The sequence below is a fragment of the Chenopodium album genome, chromosome 26 (assembly GCF_948465745.1).
Source record: "Chenopodium album chromosome 26, dcCheAlbu1.1, whole genome shotgun sequence".
Lineage (NCBI taxonomy): Eukaryota > Viridiplantae > Streptophyta > Magnoliopsida > Caryophyllales > Amaranthaceae > Chenopodium > Chenopodium album.
The window spans coordinates 14,881,730-14,902,263 of NC_137859.1; the positions used below are offsets into that span (position 1 = coordinate 14,881,730).

The 20,534-nt window shown below is 33.2% G+C and overlaps 1 protein-coding gene across 1 annotated transcript; it reads left to right on the top strand.

The window, feature by feature from the left end:
* Positions 1-4,880: 4,880 nt before the first annotated feature.
* LOC145617948 (methyl-CpG-binding domain-containing protein 4-like) lies at positions 4,881-8,858 on the top strand. Its single transcript, XM_081672719.1, has 2 exons — positions 4,881-5,018; positions 8,122-8,858. Exons 1-2 carry the CDS (start codon positions 4,983-4,985, stop codon positions 8,626-8,628), a joined length of 543 nt encoding a protein of 180 aa, XP_081528845.1. The 5' UTR covers positions 4,881-4,982; the 3' UTR covers positions 8,629-8,858.
* Positions 8,859-20,534: the final 11,676 nt, after the last annotated feature.

Here is a 20,534-nt window from a genome sequence, read left to right on the forward strand (position 1 = left end):
TTATTTTTAAATTTATGAAATATAAAAACAGGTTATAGGTTCAGGTTAGGATGGCAACGTAAAATCAAATGGTATTAAAATTATGATTTTTGATGGTAATAATAACATATTATACCTGTCGCAAATGCCAAAAATTGCGACCGTCATATACCAGTCGCAAATACCAAAATTGCGACCGTCACAAAAACCTGTCGCAAATGCCAAAAATTGCGACCGTCATATGCCTGTCGCAAATACCAAAAATTGCGACCGTCATATACCTGTCGCAAATACCAAAAATTGCGACCGTTATATACCTGTCGCAAATACCAAAAATTGCGACCGTCTCAGACCGGTCGCAAACATCAGAAATTTGCGACCGTCATGAACCTGTCGCAATTTCGACAGTTAATCAACCAGTCGTTGAAAATACAAAAAACGGTCGCAAAAATAATTGCGACCGCCATATTGTCGCAAATTTGTTTTTTTGCAACCATCAAAATAACGACCGGCGTCTTGCGACCGTTGACGGTCGCAATATCAGTTTGCGACCGTTTTTGCCCGTTTTTACGACCGGTTGTGGCGGTCGCAAAAACACGTTTTTTTAGTAGTGGTAGGGGATCATCAATACACAAAATGTTCCCATCCAAAGAAAGCATTGGTTTAACAATATCTAACTTGCATAAGTTCAGAGGTACCTCATCAAGGTGTACCCATATAGCAACCTCTTTGAAGCTTATATCCCTTATTGATTTACCTAAACTCCAAGGTTTGAAAACTAGAAGAGCTGTCTGGTACGCTAAGAATCCCTACTCCAACATGGCATGTAATACCCCTCATGATTGCTTTAAAGGAGTTTGATATACTACTCATATCAACAAGATGCATCTTCTTTTTAGGGAGCTCATATGCTAAGAATACTCCATAGTTAAGCGTGCTTGGCTGGGAGTAGTCTTGGGATAGGTGACCTCCTGGGAAGTTTTCTCGGGGTGTGCATGAGTGAGGACAAAATGCGCCGGAAGGACTCGTGTTGGTTTGTGGGGACAGTTGTTGGCCCTCGATGCGCATTTCGTGACAATAGGTCCCTCCCTAATTTGTTTGGGGTCGGGGTGTTATAAATGGTATCAGAGCAACCTTGCGACCGCGTGCTGACCGTGGATAATTGATCCTATGTCAGTCGTCTAGCGGGGGAGAATTCTGGGGCCATATGGCCGTAGCCAGACTGGATGTAACACTTTGGCTACCCAGTTGCCGTTAGGTGTAATACTGGAGTCCCTAGCTTTCCAGGCGCAACGAGGGCGTTGCCGTTTTCAAGTGGGGGTGTATGTAATACCCCTCATGATTGCTTTAAAGGAGTTTGATATACAACTCATATCAACAAGATGCATCTTCCTTTTAGGGAGCTCATATGCTAAGAATACTCCATAGTTAAGCGTGCTTGGCTGGGAGTAGTCTTGGGATGGGTGACCTCCTGGGAAGTTTTCTCGGGGTGTGCATGAGTGAGGACAAAATGCGCCGGAAGGACTCGTGTTGGTTTGTGGGGACATTTGTTGGCCCTCAATGCGCATTTCGTGACAATAGGCCCCTCCCTAATTTGTTTGGGGTCGGGGTGTTACATGGCATCTCTGTCACGGACATCTTCATAGAGAAATAGAAAGATATTATTGTACTTCTGAACTTTAATTTCCCTAAATTTAATCCATTGGCTTGTCACCCATTCTTGAATTTGAAACTCTGAAAAATGACGATAGTCTACAAACTTCCCGAGAACTAGGTGATGAAGGAAATTGGAATTTTGGGATGTGTAACAACTGTTTCCGGCTTGGGTAATCAGAAAATTGAGGCGAAGCCATATCAAGTGAAATAAGGGAAGAGGTAGAATCTAGGAAGATCGTGAACGAAGGACTAGGTTAACAAAACAGAGCTAAGAAAATAATAGAAACCCACTTATACGAATAGTAACACTAAGCTATTATATATATCTAATGGAAAGGAAACACTAACTATTTAAAAGTCGTCGCCGATGATACAGGCTGCCGAGAACACGATGATGCGGCAATGAACAGAAAACTGAGGTAAAAGCACCACCAATCATTCAAGAGGATTTGGGTTTTCGACCGAGTAGTTGCGAAATCAACGAAAACTTGGTTTGATTGATTGTAGTTGTTAATTAAGGGGTAAAGGAAAGGTTTGTCGGTGAGAAATGGTGGCAGGAATAAAAGGCTCTAGAATTCTTCTTGAGAGATAAGCTCCCTTTCAGAGAGAGAAGTGTTGATACACTTTCTTATTTGGTAACCCTTAAAATACCTATTGAATCCGTAGTGTTAATACTCATTTTAAACTGTTGTGCTAATGAGATTCCGCCAATCAAGTGATCGTTTCCTGAAATAGCTTTGATTGAAAGTTTTTAATTGATTTTGTTGACTCCTTTATTGGTCCAATCAAATCCATGATGGATGAGTTGAAATCAAATCGATATTGTTTGATATCTTTGACCAAGGAGTCATCTTTCCTTTCTTAGCTATTATCCTTTTTTTGTGCCAATGAAGTCAATTCTAAAAATCTTTTATTGATTCTCTGTTTCTTATCCTAATTTGTGGGATGTAAAGAGTCTAATTCCAACAGTTTCATATTTGAAATCCATGTGTTTTTTGTTGTAACATGTGTTGTATGTTTTTGTCAGACGGCGTGTCACATGTGAAATTCATTAAAAAAATAATTTTGTTGCAACATGTGTTACGTGTCATATTTGATATTCATTTAAAAAAATATTTTTATTGTAACATGTATTACATGCATTTGACTTGACGACAAGTCATGTTTGAAATTCATAAAATATTACTGCACGTGACACTTAAACTTGATTATCAATGTTTTATTAATATTTCTTCTGTTTCATAATTTTTTCACAAATTTTGACCAGACACACATGCCAACGCATAGGTTTAATAGCTACTAAATATTTTATAAAAAGTTGATAATAATAAATATACATACTACCTCAGCTTCTTATTTTGTGCAACAATTGCCATTTTAAGATGTTACAAGTTTTTGCTCCTCATCCTCGAAATTAAATTTATTAAAACCCTAAAGGTGGGATTTTTTGTTTTTTTTTTTTTTTTTTTTTTTTTTTTTTTTTTTTTTTTGTGGTGTACTTCTGGATTTCGGCAATTTGTTGGTTTATTTTAAAGGTGGGTTTGTGGTCGATTTTGGCGGTTTTTTGGGTTTGTTTTCTGGTGATGAGTTTGCGGGTTTAGTTATTTTTTTGGGGTGGGTTTGTTTTTAGAGAGAGCTTTTGTTAGTTTATGGTAGTTTTAATTTGTGGTGGTTTCGAAAAATTCTAGCGGTGTGGGTGGGTGGATGGTGCGCTTCGTCGGTTTCTAGGGAGGATGTGTGGTGGGTGGGTGTTATTGTTAGTGATATGGTGGTTGTTGATGTTGTATTTGTTGGGATGGTGGTAATAAGCTCTCTTAATTATTTGTATCTTACTTTAATTGACATCCTTTAAAAGTTTTGTCTTGCTAAATTAATGTGCGAGGTATTTTGTTGCACAAAATAAGAAAAAGTGGTAGTATTAATACACAGTTAAAGTTAATAGATAAATAGTAGTCCTAAAAATTAACCTGTATCAATTATTTAGATAGGAAGGAGTATATATATAATTAAATATTGACCTAACTCACAAACTTATCTTATCAATTTATCAGATATTCGTATTGACCTTGATAAGTAAACATGTTAAAACCCTTAAAATTTAGGTGTTTTTTCGGTGTCTAATTTGCATCGTTATATTAATAAAAAACTTCTTAAACTTGTTTATAAGACTTATCCTCAATTCCACAATTTATTATTTATTTTTACGCTGAACTATACTATGAAACTATGTTAGTTTCAGGTTCAAAATCTTAACAATAACTCGACCGGTATAATTAACGTGTCGTGTCATGATGTGTTGACCTGTTTGGTTAAGGCCTTGTGTTGTCTCTACCTGTTTGTTTGTTTTTTTTTTCCTGAACTTAAATTATTTTATTGAATTATAATTAATTTTTCTCCCTTTAAGTTATTTTTATTAAACTTAAATGATTTTCCTGAACTGAAATTATTTTTAATGGTAAAAACTATTTTTTTTTTTTTTTTTGGCAATCTTTTTAACCGATTAACTATTATATTCTTGTTTCTATAATGTTACTAAATATACCAATTAGAACTTATTATTATTGAACTGTAATTATTTTTGCTTAAAGAATTAAAATTATTTTTACTGAACAATTGAGTGTTACTCCCTTCATCTCATAATAATTGACAATGCACATTAGACTTTTTTTTTTCCTACAATACATATTAACTTTGACCATTGTTATTTAGTAGCGTAATAAAACAAATTTATGAAATATGTTGTTAAATAGATGTAATATACAACTTCGTATTTTGATAATGTCATTTTTTATAGTATTTTTAACTAATATTTACTGATATATATTTGAACAACGCTTTTTGGTGTGGTCATGCTATGTTGTGCGACTAGCTAGCTGACACAAACAATAACACTGACTAATTAATCTCTGATTGGATGAATAACCCTGACCGGGTAACCTCTAACTGAGTAATCCCTGACTCATCGGGTAACCCCAACCACACCGTGTAGCCAGTCACCTACGAAAATTTATGATATTTAAAAGTTATATTGATATATGTATCAAGTTTGACTGTGTCAATTATTTTAAAACAGAGTGGATTTTTTAAGGGATTTTATAAATAAGGTAATAGGATAGAGCCTTAATTGCCCATACAAGTGGCAAACCCTTGACACTAACACGTTTCCTATAATGTCTAATCATCGTTACGTGTCAGTTTTTGCCAGCTAAGCTTAGGTGTTACATGTAAGTTATGGCCCCTTAATGAGCCTTATATCAGAAACTCCCATAGTCACATTCACATTCACCATTAGAAAGAGGAGAGAGAAAGAGCAAGAGAGAGAAAATCCGTGCGAAATTCGTGAAACCATGAGCAAAAAACAGAAAATTCAGGACGATTCTAAGGTATGCATGTTTCTCTCTTCCTTCAATTTATATATTTTCGGTTTGCTATTTTTTTTGGTTTATTTTCACTGTTGTTGCTGTTGTTGTTTGTTGATTGTAAATTGTGAATTGAATTTTCGATTTTCTGGCAGAATAAAAAAGAACAAGTGCTGCTGTAATTTACATATACTTAAAATTGGTATTTTGTTATAATTCAGATGAAAATTCTGATTTTTTTTTTTAGAACGGATGAAAATTCTGATGAATTGCATTTTTATTGATTTATTTTTGTTGTTTGATTTTTTCTGGGTAAGCAATTAATTCGTTTAATTTGGTCTATTTGTTGTTTGGAGTTGTTGTAAACTTGAAATTAGCCGTTAATTTCCTCATTGATTTTTTTATTAATAAATTTAATAGAGTGATTTTTTTTTTTAAAAAAAGGGTGATTTATCAGTTGATTGAGTTTCTGATGTTATATTACTTATAAATAATCAATTTTAATCTGTTTTTATAAGTAAAAATCAACTTCAATTAGTATAAATTATTTTAAGGTTAGTACAAATAGGGTGAATAGATGGAAGAAAGCCTTGGTTTTACTCTATTACAAATTGATCATCTATTTGATTTCTACCCTGTGTTTTACCATCTATTATATGGTATTTTTTTTTCAAGTTTCAAGGAGACAAAGATATACTAAAATACTCCTTTCGTCCCAAAATGATGTTCTTGTTTTGACTAAAACTTTTCGGTTTTGCAAATTATTAGCTATGATACTTAAAGTCTATAGTAATTCAGTTTATCAGGAATTAATTGAAGAAGAAGATAGAATTTTTAGTTAGGGTGTAATCTTGAGGCCTAGAAAATGTGTAAGAGAGTAGAAATTTTTGTTTTCACTTGAGTTTTACCATGTAACTTTGATCTTTATTTTAAACCCAAGCCAGATACTCGAATTGACACTCGAACATTGGCGTGAAACTTGGATACTTCATTTTGTTATTTTATTTTTTCATGAAAAAAGCCATGTTTCACTGAGCAAATGCCTATGTTAGACACACGAGTCTGATTTACATAGTCTATATGACATAACAAATGGATCAGCTATTGATTACGTTGCTAAATAATTGAAGAAATCAAAGATCTCTATTGACAATCTTTTGATCGGTTTTTAATTACATTGCTATATAATCGAAGATCTTAATTCAAAAGATTGAGTTAGCTGTTGATTACGTTACTAAATAATTGGAGATCATTGATTACACTCAATTAGGTTGTAGATACTGGTGTGCCGTTAGACTCTTGCATGGGTGGTGGGCGTAAATATCGGAGAATTGTGTGATAGGCTATACTTTACGTAATTAATGTACATAATTTCCTTTTGGAGGACTTAGCGTATATATTGAATGCGGTTTAATGCTGTAATAAATTTTGCTTTTGGTACATCTTTGCTTAGTTGATCTTGGTGTATAGTGTTGTGTGTTCATTACTTGCCATGAGTTGTCTGTTGGTGATTTTGAATGTCAACTTGAATTGCTTACTTTATGCTTAGACCAAACGTCATATCTAGTGTGAGTATGGGCTTTGCTTGCTTCAAATTTCTCTATCAACCCTTTTTTGGTGCACTGAATGTCTTACCTGAATATTCCTGTGTCTCTGCTCATATGAAGTGTTGATTTTGCATTGTCCTAGATTAGATGAATTATGCTCCTGAACAACAATGCGATTTCGTTGTTCACTATCTTGCTTCATGTGAACCTACTGTATTTAAGCCTCTTTTTTTTTGAAAAAAATAAAAATTCTTAAGTGTGTTTATACAGGATGTTTGCATGTTAAGGTTCCAAGGTCTGCTAGGTTTTATTCAAAAGATACATCTACATGAATATTTTTAGCTTACATTGGCATTGGATCACCTATTAATGACGTTAAATAATCAAAGATCTCAATTTATAAGCATTGGTCAGCTATTGATTACGTTGCCAAATAATTAAAGATCTCATTTTACGAGCATCTAGTTAATAGCGACTGCCGTACTGTTAGACTCTTGCATGGTGGCTGGAGTGATTATTGGATAATTGAGTGGAGGGCTATACTTTGCTATGTACACAAGTTCCTTTTTGTGAGGCTTTACTTGCATAATGAGTTGCAGTTTGAGACTATAACTAGATTTTGCTGTTGGTGTGTCTTTCCTTAGTTGAGCATGGTGACAAATCATGTTCAGTGTCCATTACTTTTCATGCTTTGTCTGTAGGTAATTTGGATGTCAACTTGAATCAATTACTTTATGCTTAGACCCAAAAGTCATTTAATGCAAGTTACTTTGTTTGCTTCAAATTGGACCCTTTTATTGATGCACTGGATATCTTTACCTAGAAATCCTTATCTGTCTGTTGATATGAAGAGTTGATTTTGCATTGACCTAGATTGAGGATTCCTTGGATGCACTCTGCTTGAGTAGCATTGCCATTTCGCTCATTCTTTTGATGACTTTGTACCTGCAATATGATGCTTCATAACACACTATATTCCAGCCTTAAAAAAAAAAAAAAAAAAAAAAAAAGGAAGTTTGCATGTTAAGGTTCTAAGGTCTGCTAGATTTTGTTCAAGATATCGATCTACATGAATATTTTCTGCTTATCGCCCCCCCCCCCTTCTTCTCCTCTCTCTTCCTTCCACAATGTGCAGCTGTACTTAGTATCATGTGTAGAATACATTCTCATTATTTTCTAAAAAGAAGCTTGAGCGAAAAGATGCTTGCACATATCATGTTTAGAGGTTTTATTATTATTGTTGTATTGCTCATCTCATTGTATTAACTTATATGTGCCTAAATCTTAATAATAACAGACATTGATTCAAAAAGTAATTGGAAATTTTGTAACTGTTATTCTGTTGCAGTTGCTTTATTTTTGAATAGAAAATATCAAATATAGATTGTTTGATTAATGGGTTGAGTTATATATGGTCAAACAAAATGTTGGGATTTGGGATGTTCAATGAAAAAGATGCTTGGTTTGTTCTTTTAGACAGTGACAAGCTGTGATTACCTTGGCTTTGGCTACGCTTTTCTGAAACAGAAATGAAGATTTGATTTGTTTTAATCTAATTGTTCATCCTTTTTGAATTGTAGCCAAAGCGTGGTGCCATTGACCTGTATGCTGTACAGTGTGGTAAGTGCCAAAAGTGGAGATCAATTGCTACAAAGGAAGAGTACGAGGAACTGCGATGCAAGTTTATGGATGACCCATATACCTGTGACAGACAACCAAATGTGACGTGTGATGACCCAGCAGACCTTGAATGTGATGCAACCAGAACTTGGGTTATTGACAAGCCTAATCTTCCGAAGACTCCAGCAGGGTTCAAGAGGGAACTCATCCTCCGATCAGATTATTCTAAGTTGGATGCCCATTACCTAACACCAACCGGGAAGAAAGTGAGGTGTCAGGGAGAAGTAGTGCAATTCTTGGAGAAGCATCCAGAATACCGACACTTAAAGCTAGACGACTTCAACTTTACTGTTCCAAAGATACTGGAGGATACTATTCCCCCTGAGGTGAGGAGGAAGCGCGCAGAAAAATCTGCGAGCAAAAAGGATAATGATTTTGATGGTAAGAGGAAGAATTGTAACAATTAGTAGGCTAAGTTGTTGACATTGTTGTTGCTCTTCCTGCTTCAACTTTTTTATCTATATCTTAGAGAACAATGAATATCTCAGAAGTGGTAGGTGTCTAGGGTAGTAGAACTTGCTTTTGGAAATGTCTGTAATGTGCCATTTGTATAATTTGGCCTTAGATGAATCTGTTAAGCTGAATTTTCGAGTTACTGTGCATGCTTATTATATGTAGCATCAGATTTCTTCCCATATTTGCATTCTAAAACTGCTTGATTCTCGCCGTGAAGGATTATGATTTCCTTTTTTGCCTGCTTGATGTGTATGTTAATCATGTTTAACAATTGGAGACACTTTGGGGGGCATGCTTGGATTGAGGCCTTAAGATAAAAATTCAAGTGGTTAAGATAGTGTGTATGGGTTATATTACCATTGAAGTAGTGATTATTAGGGTGCTATTCTCCTCCTTTGAACTTACTAAAATTGTTAAAACCTTATTATGTGTTATTTTATTAGTTGTAAATTGAATTTAGATAACCATGTTGATTTAACCTCATTACCTTTATTAACATTTTCTTTTTTTAGTTTATATAAATATAAATGTAAGTATATAACCCAACCAAGCATATAAAAACGTGTTATTTTCCTTGTGTTGTTAACTAGTCAAGGTTTCATTTTTGTCACATAGAAGTACTTTTATTGCCCTTTTTGTTTTCATTTCTATTTGCCCCATTTAGAATATTCCATTGAGATTTATCCTTTTTTAAATATTTCATTGAGAATTATTTTCTACTCTTCTTCCACCTCTGTGAGAGGAGTTTAAATGCTTGATTCTCACTTCAAACTAACAGGATCCTTAAATTTTCCCCCTACTTAAAAACAAATTTTTTTAAAAAAAAGTTAAATTCCTTTGCACTTTTGTAGAGAGTGATTTTGACCATGAATATTCAAGGATCTATTTGCATGGTTTACTATTTTGAAAGTAAATTGGTTGTATATGCCATTCACTAATATATATTTTAGACATGAGAATATATTAAATTTGGTTAAATCTTGTGCAAGTTGCAACGCACGAATGTTACTATTCGTTTACTCCCTCTGTCCTAAATTGTTTGTCCCAAACTAAAAAAATCACTTTATTAAGGGCTTGGGCAAAAAATGGTGCAAATGGGTTGACATAAATATCAATGAGGAGAGAAATAGAGAGAGTGCCAGCGGAAAACATGCCAATAGTAGTATGAAGCAATTTTTAAGTGACACCTAAAAAAGCATGTGGAGCAAACAAATAGGACAGAGGGAGTAGTTAATACTAATACATAGGAAATAAAATCTGATAAAATAGGTCTTTACTTGAGTTTCATCATACATTTATGGAAATATTATAGACATATTTATTTTTGGTATGTAGATTGATATCCCTCATTATTTGTGTCATTGCCAAAATTTAATATTTAGTGTATTGTAAAATTTGCGTTTGCGACAGAACATAGTTTTTATCATTATTATTATTATTATTATTATTATTATTATTATTATTATTGTATTGTAAAATTTGGGTTTGCGACGGAACATAGTTTTTCTTCTTCTTCTATTATTATTATTAGGGTAAATATAAGTTGATATACTAGATCAACTTGTATTGTCAATATACAAAGTAAATACGACTTATTATTATTTACTATTGGGAATTTTTTGGTAAAAGTGCGATGTTGATTAGGCAATATTATTGTATAAGCATTCCTCTGTTGCCATTATCGTAGCCGTAACTTTCCCTTTCCTCATTCTTTTGTTGAACAATGGCGCTCCAGATGACCTTTTCTAGGACAAGAGCTCACTCAGTTATTCCAAACGCGAAAGCACTCCACCACTTCAACCACTATCATCTTCTATTTCTTCTCCTTTCGTCACAGACTTCAATTCTTCAACCATTTTCAAAATTCAAGCTCAATGGAAGCTTCAATGGAGAACATGGTCATCCTTGCACTTTTGGGGTTAACCATGCCCTTAATTTCACCCTTTATTCATAGGGTATTTATTTAAGAATGGGAAAGGTGGTGGAAATCGGGGAGGCTATAATGGTGGTGGTATTGAAGAAGCTTCAATAATGGTGGTGGAGATGGGGAAGCTTCAATAGTGATGGATATATAGGGTTGTTCAGAGTGTGTTTTAGACTACACCAAATTGCAAACCAAACCTCAATTTTGCAATTTGGTGCGGTTTTAAAATAGACCAAACCGCACTTATATGTGGTTTGTAGTTTTTATACTATATTTTTATTTGAAATGTATAAAAGAATTAAAAAAAATATATATAAGCTAATAATATGACTATTAGCTAATTAAAGATTTTTTTTTTTTAAAAAAAAGGAGTTTAATATTTGAATTATAAATTAATAATCGCAAAACAAAATAAAAGTTTTGTTTAAAAAATTATAATTATAAATTTTAAAATATATGGTTAAACCGCAATCTACACCGCACCAAACCACATTTTGCGGTGCGGTTTGAAGCAGTTTGAAAAAAATACAAACCTTAATTTTCCCAAACCAAACTGCGAACACCTCTAGTGGTAGAGGTTGGGGAAGCTTTAATGGAGGAAAAAGGAGGAAGCTTTTCAATGGTGGTATCAGTAGAGTGCTTGCAACAACTACATAGACGGAAGTAGTAATTAATGATGGCATACAGGGTTTTAAATCATTTGAATGACTAACCAGGTGACGAAGCGCGAATCTAAGCTGGCGAAAACTTCTACTCATTTTATTTAAAGAATAACACCAGTTGATTGAAAATTTTCGTTGATCTATTATATTAGTTAAACTAGCTAATAATTTGATAATTATTGTATACTGCCCTTCTCATTGAAATATATATTTCATTCTCTTTGAATATATAGAATTGAGAAGAATATTTGGTTGCTATTTCTAAAAAATCCGTATTAAAACTAACTAATAGAGGTTCCATATGCTTAGGATTACACAAAAAGTTTGATTAAATTATAAGAAAACACTACAAGAAAACAGCATGATTGCGAAGGAAAAAATCTGTCGCAAAATAAGTAAAATTTGTCGGAAATTAGGTTTCCGTCGCAAAGCGTTGTCGCAATACTGTTTGTCGGAAATTTGCTCATTACGACGAATTTTCCGTCGGAATCGCATATTTCGACGGAATTTACGATAGACTGCGAAATGTCAGAAAACGGTTTGACCAAATCTGAAGTTCCGTCGCAAATTTCCGACAGAAAAATCCGTCGCAAATTATTTATTCCGACGGAAAAATCCGTCCCAAAATATTAATTCCAACAGAAATTTCTTCTAACATGGCATAAATACTTAGTTTGAAGTGCCTAGGGCTTGAAATCAAATGAAATGAACACTTACCACATTTAAAGAACCAAAGTCATCCAAATTCAACCAATTTTCGCCTATATGGCTTAAAACTTGCCAATTTTCTATGTTTTTAATCAAATGACCTCATTCTTTCTTCCAACATGGCATATATACTTAGTTTGAATTGTCTAGGGTTTGAAATCAAATGAAATGAACACTTAACACATTTAAGGAACCAAAGTCATCCAAATTCAACCAATTTTGACCTATATGGCTTAAAACTTGCCTATTTTTTATGTTTTTATTGAAATGACCTCATTCTTTCTTCTAACATGCCATAAATACTTAGTTTGAAGTGCTTAGGGCTTGAAATCAAATAAAATGAACATTTAACACATTTAAGGAACCAAAGTCATCCAAATTCAACCAATTTTAGCCTGTATGGCTTCTAACTTGCCCATTTTTTATGTTTTTATTCAAATGACCTCATTCTTTCTTCTAACAAACCATAAATACTTATTTTGAAGTGCCTAGGGCTTGAAATCAAATAAAATGAACACTTAACACATTTAAGGAACCAAAGTCATCCAAATTCAACCAATTTTGGCCTATATGACTTAAAACTTGTCCATTTTCTATGTTTTCAATCAAACGACCTCATTCTTTCTTCTAACATGGCATAAATACTTAAATTGAAGTTCTTAGGGCTTGAAATCAAATGAAATGAACAATTAACACATTTAAGGAACCAAAGTCATCCAAATTCAACTAATTTTGGCCTATATGGCTTAAAACTTGCCAATTTTATATGTTTTTAATCAAATGACCTTATTCTTTCTTCCAACATGGAATATATACTTATTTTAAAGTACCTAAGGCTTGAAATCAAATGAAATGAACACTTAAAACATTTAAGGAACCAAAGTCATCCAAATTCAACCAATTTTGGCCTAAATGGCTTAAAACTTGCCTATTTTCTATGTTTTTATTGAAATGACCTCATTCTTTCTTCTAACATGCCATAAATAATTAGTTTGAAGTGCTTTGGGCTTGAAATCATATTAAATAAACATTTAACACATTTAAGGAACCAAAGTCATCCAAATTCAACCAATTTTGGCCTATATGGATATTAACTTGCCCATTACCTATTTTTTTATTTAAATGACCACATTCTTTCTTCTAACATGGAATAAATATTTAGTTTGAAGTTCTTCGGGCATGAAATCAAATGAAATGAATACTTAACACATTTTAGGAACCAAAGTCATCGAAATTCAACCAATTTTGGCCTATATGATTTAAAACTTGCCCATTTTCTATGTTTTTAAGCAAATGACCTCATTCTTTCTTCTAACATGGAATAAGTACTTAGTTTTAAGTGCCTAGGGCTTGAAATCAAATGATATGAACACTTAACACATTTAAAGAAAGAAAGTCATCCATATTTAACCAATTTTGGCCTATATGGCTTAAAACTTGCCAATTTTCTATGTTTTTAATCAAATGACCTCATTTTTTCTTCCATTATAGCATATATACTCAGTTTGAAGTGCCTAGAGATTGAAATCAAATGAAATGAACACTTAACACAGTTAAGGAACCAAAGTCACCCAAATTCAACCAATTTTGGCCTATATGGCTTAAAACTTGCCTATTTTCTATATTTTTATTGAAATGACCTCATTCTTTCTTCGAACATGCCATAAATAATTAGTTTGAAATGCTTAGGGATTGAAATCAAATTAAATGAACATTTAACACATTTAAGGAACCAAAGTCATCCAAATTCAACCAATTTTGGCCTATATGGCTTTTAACTTGCCCATTTTCTATGTTTTTATTTAAATGACCTCATTCTTTCTTCTAACATGGAATAAATACTTAGTTTGAAGTTCTTAGGGCATGAAATCTAATGAATTGAATACTTAACACATTTTAAGAACCAAAGTCATCGAAATTCAACCAACTTTGGCCTATATGACTTAAAACTTGCCCATTTTCTATGTTTTTAAGTAAATGGCCTCATTCTTTCTTCTAACATGGAATAATTACTTAGTTTTAAGTGCCTAGGTTTTGAAATCAAATGAAATGAACACTTAACACATTTATAGAACCAAAGTTACCCAAATTCAACCAATTTTGGCCTATATTGCTTAAAACTTGCTAATTTTCTATGTTTTTAATCAAATGACCTCATTCTTTCTTCCATCATGGCATATATAATTATTTTGAAGTGCCTAGGACTTGAAATCTAATGAAATAAACACTTAACACATTTAAGGAACCAAAGTTATCCAAATTCAACCAATTTTGGCCTATATGACTTAAAACTTGCCTAGTTTTTATGTTTTTATTGAAATGACATCATTCTTTCTTTTAACATGCCATAAATAATTACTTTGAAGTGCTTAGGGCTTGAAATCAAATTAAATGAACATTTAACATTTAAGGAACCAAAGTCATCCAAATTCTACCAATTTTGGGCTATATGACTTAAAACTTGCCCATTTTCTATTTTTTTAATAAAACGACCTCATTCTTTCTTCTAACATGCCATAAATACTTAGTTTGAAGTTCCTAGGGCTGGAAATCAAATGAAATGAACAGTTAACACATTTAGGGAACCAAAGTTATCCAAATTCAACCAATTTTGGCTTATATGGCTTCTAACTTGCCCATTTTCTATGTTTTCATTCAAATGACCTCATTCTTTCTTCTAACATGCCATAAAAACCAAGTTTGAACTGCCTAGGGCTTGAAATCAAATGAAATGAACACTTAACATATTTTAGGAACCAAAGTCATCCAAATGCAAGTAATTTGTTTTAGAGACTAAGATATAATGAAGTTTTTACTGCATTTCTCTTTGCCTTGGTGTTAGCAGGCACTTGCCTTTCCCTGGCACTTCCTTGAAGTGTGCCTTAATGAAAAAGTCAGGGGCATTTGGAATATGGCCTTGATTTTTGCCGCTTTTAAATGTACATGCAGAAATTCAATGAAAACATGTCACACTACATTAGTTTATTAATGCACATATAAAATCATTTGTACTAGTCACATTTTAGTAAGTTCACCATCTTTTTTGCATGTTGTACAACAGATATAGATCCTTGGAAGTGGGTTAGTTCGACGACATTGTCCATAGACCCGCCTCTTCTGTTCTTCTTGTTTTGTTCTGATCTCTTCTTATATTCTGGATCATTGGCAACAATATGCAACATCTTCTTATGAACATCTTCATTGAGCCATCTTGGTTTGGCTCCATTCATCTTCTTTGTGATGTTGTAGAACATGTCACATAGGCGATTTGCAAACTTGAATTCGAAGGTTTGCTTCAAATGGTAGTCCAACTGAGGTGCCCATCTGAATTTTTTCTGCAATTCATGGAAAGACTTATATTTACAAACTAAACTCCATCAATATAGCCAATAAAACACGTATTAGGTTAGGTATAGATTATCATATGCGGAACAAATTCCAGAAGTGTTCTCTTGAATCCGCATCAACCTCTCCGTAATTCCTCCAAGGCTCTCGATAGTAGCTGGTGAGCGTGTCGGAGAGAACATTCCTCACCTGATTGTTATCAAACCTATAATCATATTGAGGCATCCACGTTAGTAATAAAATGTTTAAATTACGGAAATTAAGAATCTAAGGCTATTTCATTACAACTACATACGAACCAAAGTGTGGTAGAGTCTAACTCCGGCAAATCCTTAGGTGGTGGTTCCTGTTGACCCTCAAGCTGTTGCTCCTGCTGTTGTTGCCCTTGATGCTGGTGTTGCCCTTGATGCTGTTGTTGTGGCTGAATATGTCTCCGGGTGATGATTTCTTGAGACGCCCCCAAATCATGTGCCTCCTCTTCCTCCATGGAGTCGTCCTCATCGTTGTGCACAACAACATGAGTTTTTCCCCTTCCCCTTTGTCTTCTTCGACGTTTCTCCTTATTTTTCCCCGCAATGAGCACCTGAAACAGTTTCAAATACAAAGAAAATTAGAACCATGTTACAAAGACTATTAAGTTTAACAGAAAAGTAATGAAATATTAATCATTAAAACCACGTTTCAAATGAAGTTACAATTAATAGAAAAAATAATGACATATTAGAACCATGTTACAAAGGAAAGTAAATTCAACTGAAAAAATAATGGAACATTAAGACCCAGTCATTATTAAATCATAAAAATTACAGGAAAATAGATAAAGGAGTAACTACATATTCTCCTCCTCATTACTCTTATCACTACCATCACTATCGCTATCACTATCATTATTACTATCACTAGTGTCATCTAAAAATACATCGATCTCCTCATCCTCGTCACTGTCACTTCCATCAATGCTAGATTCTTCATCTTCATCGCTTGAGATAACAAAGCCATCGCCATCATCATCATCAATATCATCAATATGGAAATGCAAATGAGATTTGACCAAGGGTCCTTATCACTCCAACCTAACCCATCCTTGGATGTTTAATCTCACTAGTGAATGTATGCCAAATTTTCAATTCTATGGAAAATCCGGCATGCAGCATTTCCATATCGTTCTCCAAGTAAACGATGTAGGCGATTAGATACACCTATATATGTACCCAGAGAACAGTTTAGAGAAATGACAAGCAAGGATATTCCTTAGAATAAAAAAAATGGAATACAATCACCACCTTAGTGAGATTAAACGTCCAAGGACAGTCCCAACCGGGGACTATCCAAGACATACTCCTAATGTGTATGCCTTGAACAGGTATCTAAGCAAATGATTATGCAAATGATTCATTTAAAAATATATATACTAAACTAACATAAATAATATTAAACAAATATATATATCATGATTAAACTAAACAAGAGAAACATATCATAACACCATACTATTAATATAAACCAAATCAAACCAAACCAAAGTAAACTAATACATCATATTAAACTAAACCAAACCAAACTACCGTTTTATATATTAAATTAAACTAACATATTTATAAAAAAAATAAATTAAACTAAATTAAAATACTTTATATTAAAATAAATTAAACTAAAACACATTATATTAACACAAGCTTAACTAAACTACATTATGTTAAACAAAACTAAACCAAACTAACATTTTTTTAAAGAGAAGGGAGCAATTAATTAATTATAAAAGATGACCAATGTTTACAAAATTAGGATCATCAAGCATACAAATGCTTGGACCCTTAAGCCTGCACTGGCTGCTGATCATCAGCTCCACCAAACCATAGCAACTAAAAACAAAGACAAGCATAATCAACATTCCACTAAGCAAATCCTTAATAAAATTAAAACCCAACAGATTGTCTAATAACCAAACTAACACACATACATATATACATTATATTAGGGTTTGTAATGTGACTAACCTTTATATCTGCACTTCTTTTTGACAATTAAACCAACAAAATTGTACAAATCCTACAAAAAATTAAAAAAAAAATTAAAATAATTAAGGGTTATAATTAAACAAAATTAAATTAAAGGGGGGGGGGGGGGGGAGCAAAGGACGACTTACTGAAATTTTCAACCGGAAGCTAAGCAATGTAGGTGCTTCAGTCATGACAAGGGGACGGAGGTGCCCAGAGGCTGTGTTGTGGTGGTTAAAGGTTAGCCTGTCAGATTTGAAAATTTCTTTAAAAAATAAAATAAAATAAAATACCAAAAATTATAGGGCAACACTTACTAGACGCGGCAGTTGCGTCGCCAAAAACAACCACTAGCGTCGGGGGGAAACTCGACAGCAACTGCTCTCTCTTCCTCCTTCTCTTTCTCTTTCTTGTTCTCTTTCTCCTTCTCTCTCTTTCTTGCACCCTTCTTTCTCTCTTTCGTTCTCGGCGGCGGGTGTGCATCGCCGGCAGGAGTGACTGTGCGTCGCCGGCAGGAGAGACTGCGCTGCCCTACTCTTTCTCTCTCATTCTCTTTCTCTCTCTCCTTTTTCTCTTTGTCGTTCTACTTCAGTGTTTCCCCCTTTTTCTTAGGTTAAGCCAAATGTTCTAATTTTGGGTTTTTTTCAAAAAGAACACATCAATTCCGATAGAAAAATATTCCGTCGGAATAATAAACGTCCAACGGAATATTTTTCCGCCGGAAACTTTCCGACGGAAAAAGCATCGTAACTCATATTTTCCGTCGCTAAATTGCGACGAAAAATATTCCGTCGAAAAATTTAAACTTTACGACGGAAAAAGAGGTCCGTCGCAACCATTCCATCGCTAGTTAGCCTATTTCTAGTAGTGGAAGTGATTAGTTTGTTTCTTATTTATTGCATTTATTGGAAGATTTTTTTATGTGTTTTATTTTTTTTTAATTGGAAGAATATAGAGAGAAGTGCACTCAATTAGCAAAAAAATTGTTCTATCGGAATACCCCTTTTAAACATCTAATGTCTTGATTTGCGTGTTGAAAATTGTTCGGTTAAAGTTTTGGAAGTCAAGTTAGTTCTTAAGGATCCAAATTAATCTCGAAATTAGCAAAAAAAAAATAACGCAAATGTCTCATATGCGTGTCAAAAAAATGTCTCGATTTCCGTGCCGTTACTTTTTGTGATAATAATTGTTCGGTTTAGGTTTTAGGGGTCATTTTGACCCTTAACGGGTCTAAATCGAACTCGAAATTGTCAAAAAATTAACGAAAATATCTCATTTTGCACGTCATGATATTTCTTATTTTTTTGTCATGACACGCAAAACGAGACATTTTCGTTAATTTTTTGATAATTTCGAGTTCGATTTAGATTCTTAAACAGTCAGATGACCCCTAAAACCTTAACCGAACAATAACTGTCACAAAAAAGTAATGGCACGCAAATCGAGACATTATTTGACATGCATATGAGACATTTGCGTTATTTTTTTTGCTAATTTTGAGGTTAATTTGGATCCTTAAGGACTAACTTGACTCCCAAAACTTTAACCGACTAATTTTCGACATGCAAATCAAGACATTAGATGTTTAAAAGGGGTATATAGTCTTTTCCTTAATTATTTAAACTTTATGAAATATTTTTTAACGGTGTTAGTCATGGTTGGGAAAAAGACCAAACCTCAGGTGTACCATTGGGAAGGCAAAAATTTAAGAGTGTATCAATGGGAAAAGTCAAAACCACGGGTGTACCAATGGGAATTTCTCTTTTTTTTTTTTAAATTAAATTTTGCCACCTCCTACTATCTTCAAAAACAAGGAAAATTCCCATTAGATTTCCCAATCCTCATGCATGACGTCATTGAGTGTACTTCTCTCTATATTCTCATGTTAAATTACGTTTTTATCGATATACATTAAAATTGGGTTTGGGAAAAGCATTTGGTAGTAGATTATTATTATTCTAGCTCACATGAAGATAATCAAGGATTAACATGTATCAATTATTGTTGTTCTCAAATTTGGGGAATTTTTCATTAATTGATATAATCTTCTAAATCAAGCCATATTTACATTGATTAATTCTATATTGAGCTAATATATATGCTCAATTCACGATAATAAATCATATTTTTGAAAATACGATTAAATTTAAGAAAACCCCAAAATTCTTATGAACCCTAATTCTTAAATTATAACAAATATTAAGCATAATTTATAAACACATATAATCAATTTTGCTACTAATTGAAGACATAATACATAAAATTGATGCAAATTAGTCTCACTTCAAAATTAATTAATCACTAAAACTAATCCCTATATTTCATTTAAAAACCCTAAATGAAGAACACCATCATGTAATTAATTAGCCCCAATTTCATAAATTAGGTACCTATATTTTTTGCTTTATTTGTATACTTTAAGTTTGCAATTAAAAACAGAATAACGTAGGGAAATAAACGAAAAAATATGAAAATACTTGTCGATGTATATATTGATCCGAAAAATCAAAAAACACAAGGATAAGTGTTTAAGCCTAATTATATATAGGAAATCCACCAAGAATTAAACAAAATCAAGAATAACTAACTACAAGAATCCACCTAATTAACTAGCTCTAAATAAACAAATTAAATGTTTTAACTAAAACAAAAAAAACAACAATTGATCGCAACCAATTAAAGAAAGTGTTTAACTTCAATTTTCTATGTTTGATAATTTGACATTTGTGTGTGTGTGTACAACCCTATTTATAAGATGAGCTAGCTTAGAAAGATTAGGAAAAGTCCCTAATAATTCAATCCTAACTAAACTAGAATTTTACTCGGCCTTGAATTGGAGACCAAGTTACATGGTTTACCAACTAACAATCCTCACAATTTGCTTAGTTGTCTAAATTAAACTAACTAGGACTCTTCTAACAGCCTTCCTTAATTAAATCGACACGCCTATAATCAGTTATAACCAACTAATATATCCTAACAACTTAACTAACTAATCATCTGTAAGCGTCATTCGAAGTGCGCCTATGTTAAGCATGTTGTGAATATGCTTGGAACTCATAGAAAGTGGGAATTGGCATATAATTAGGGACAAGGAAAGTAAGGAGTCGCCAACAAGTTTTTAAGAAACTTGTAAACCGTTCACGAATCATTTAAGGCAACCACGATAAAGGGACAACGATAGGCAACAACGATTGACCCATGAAGGTTACACCCCATTC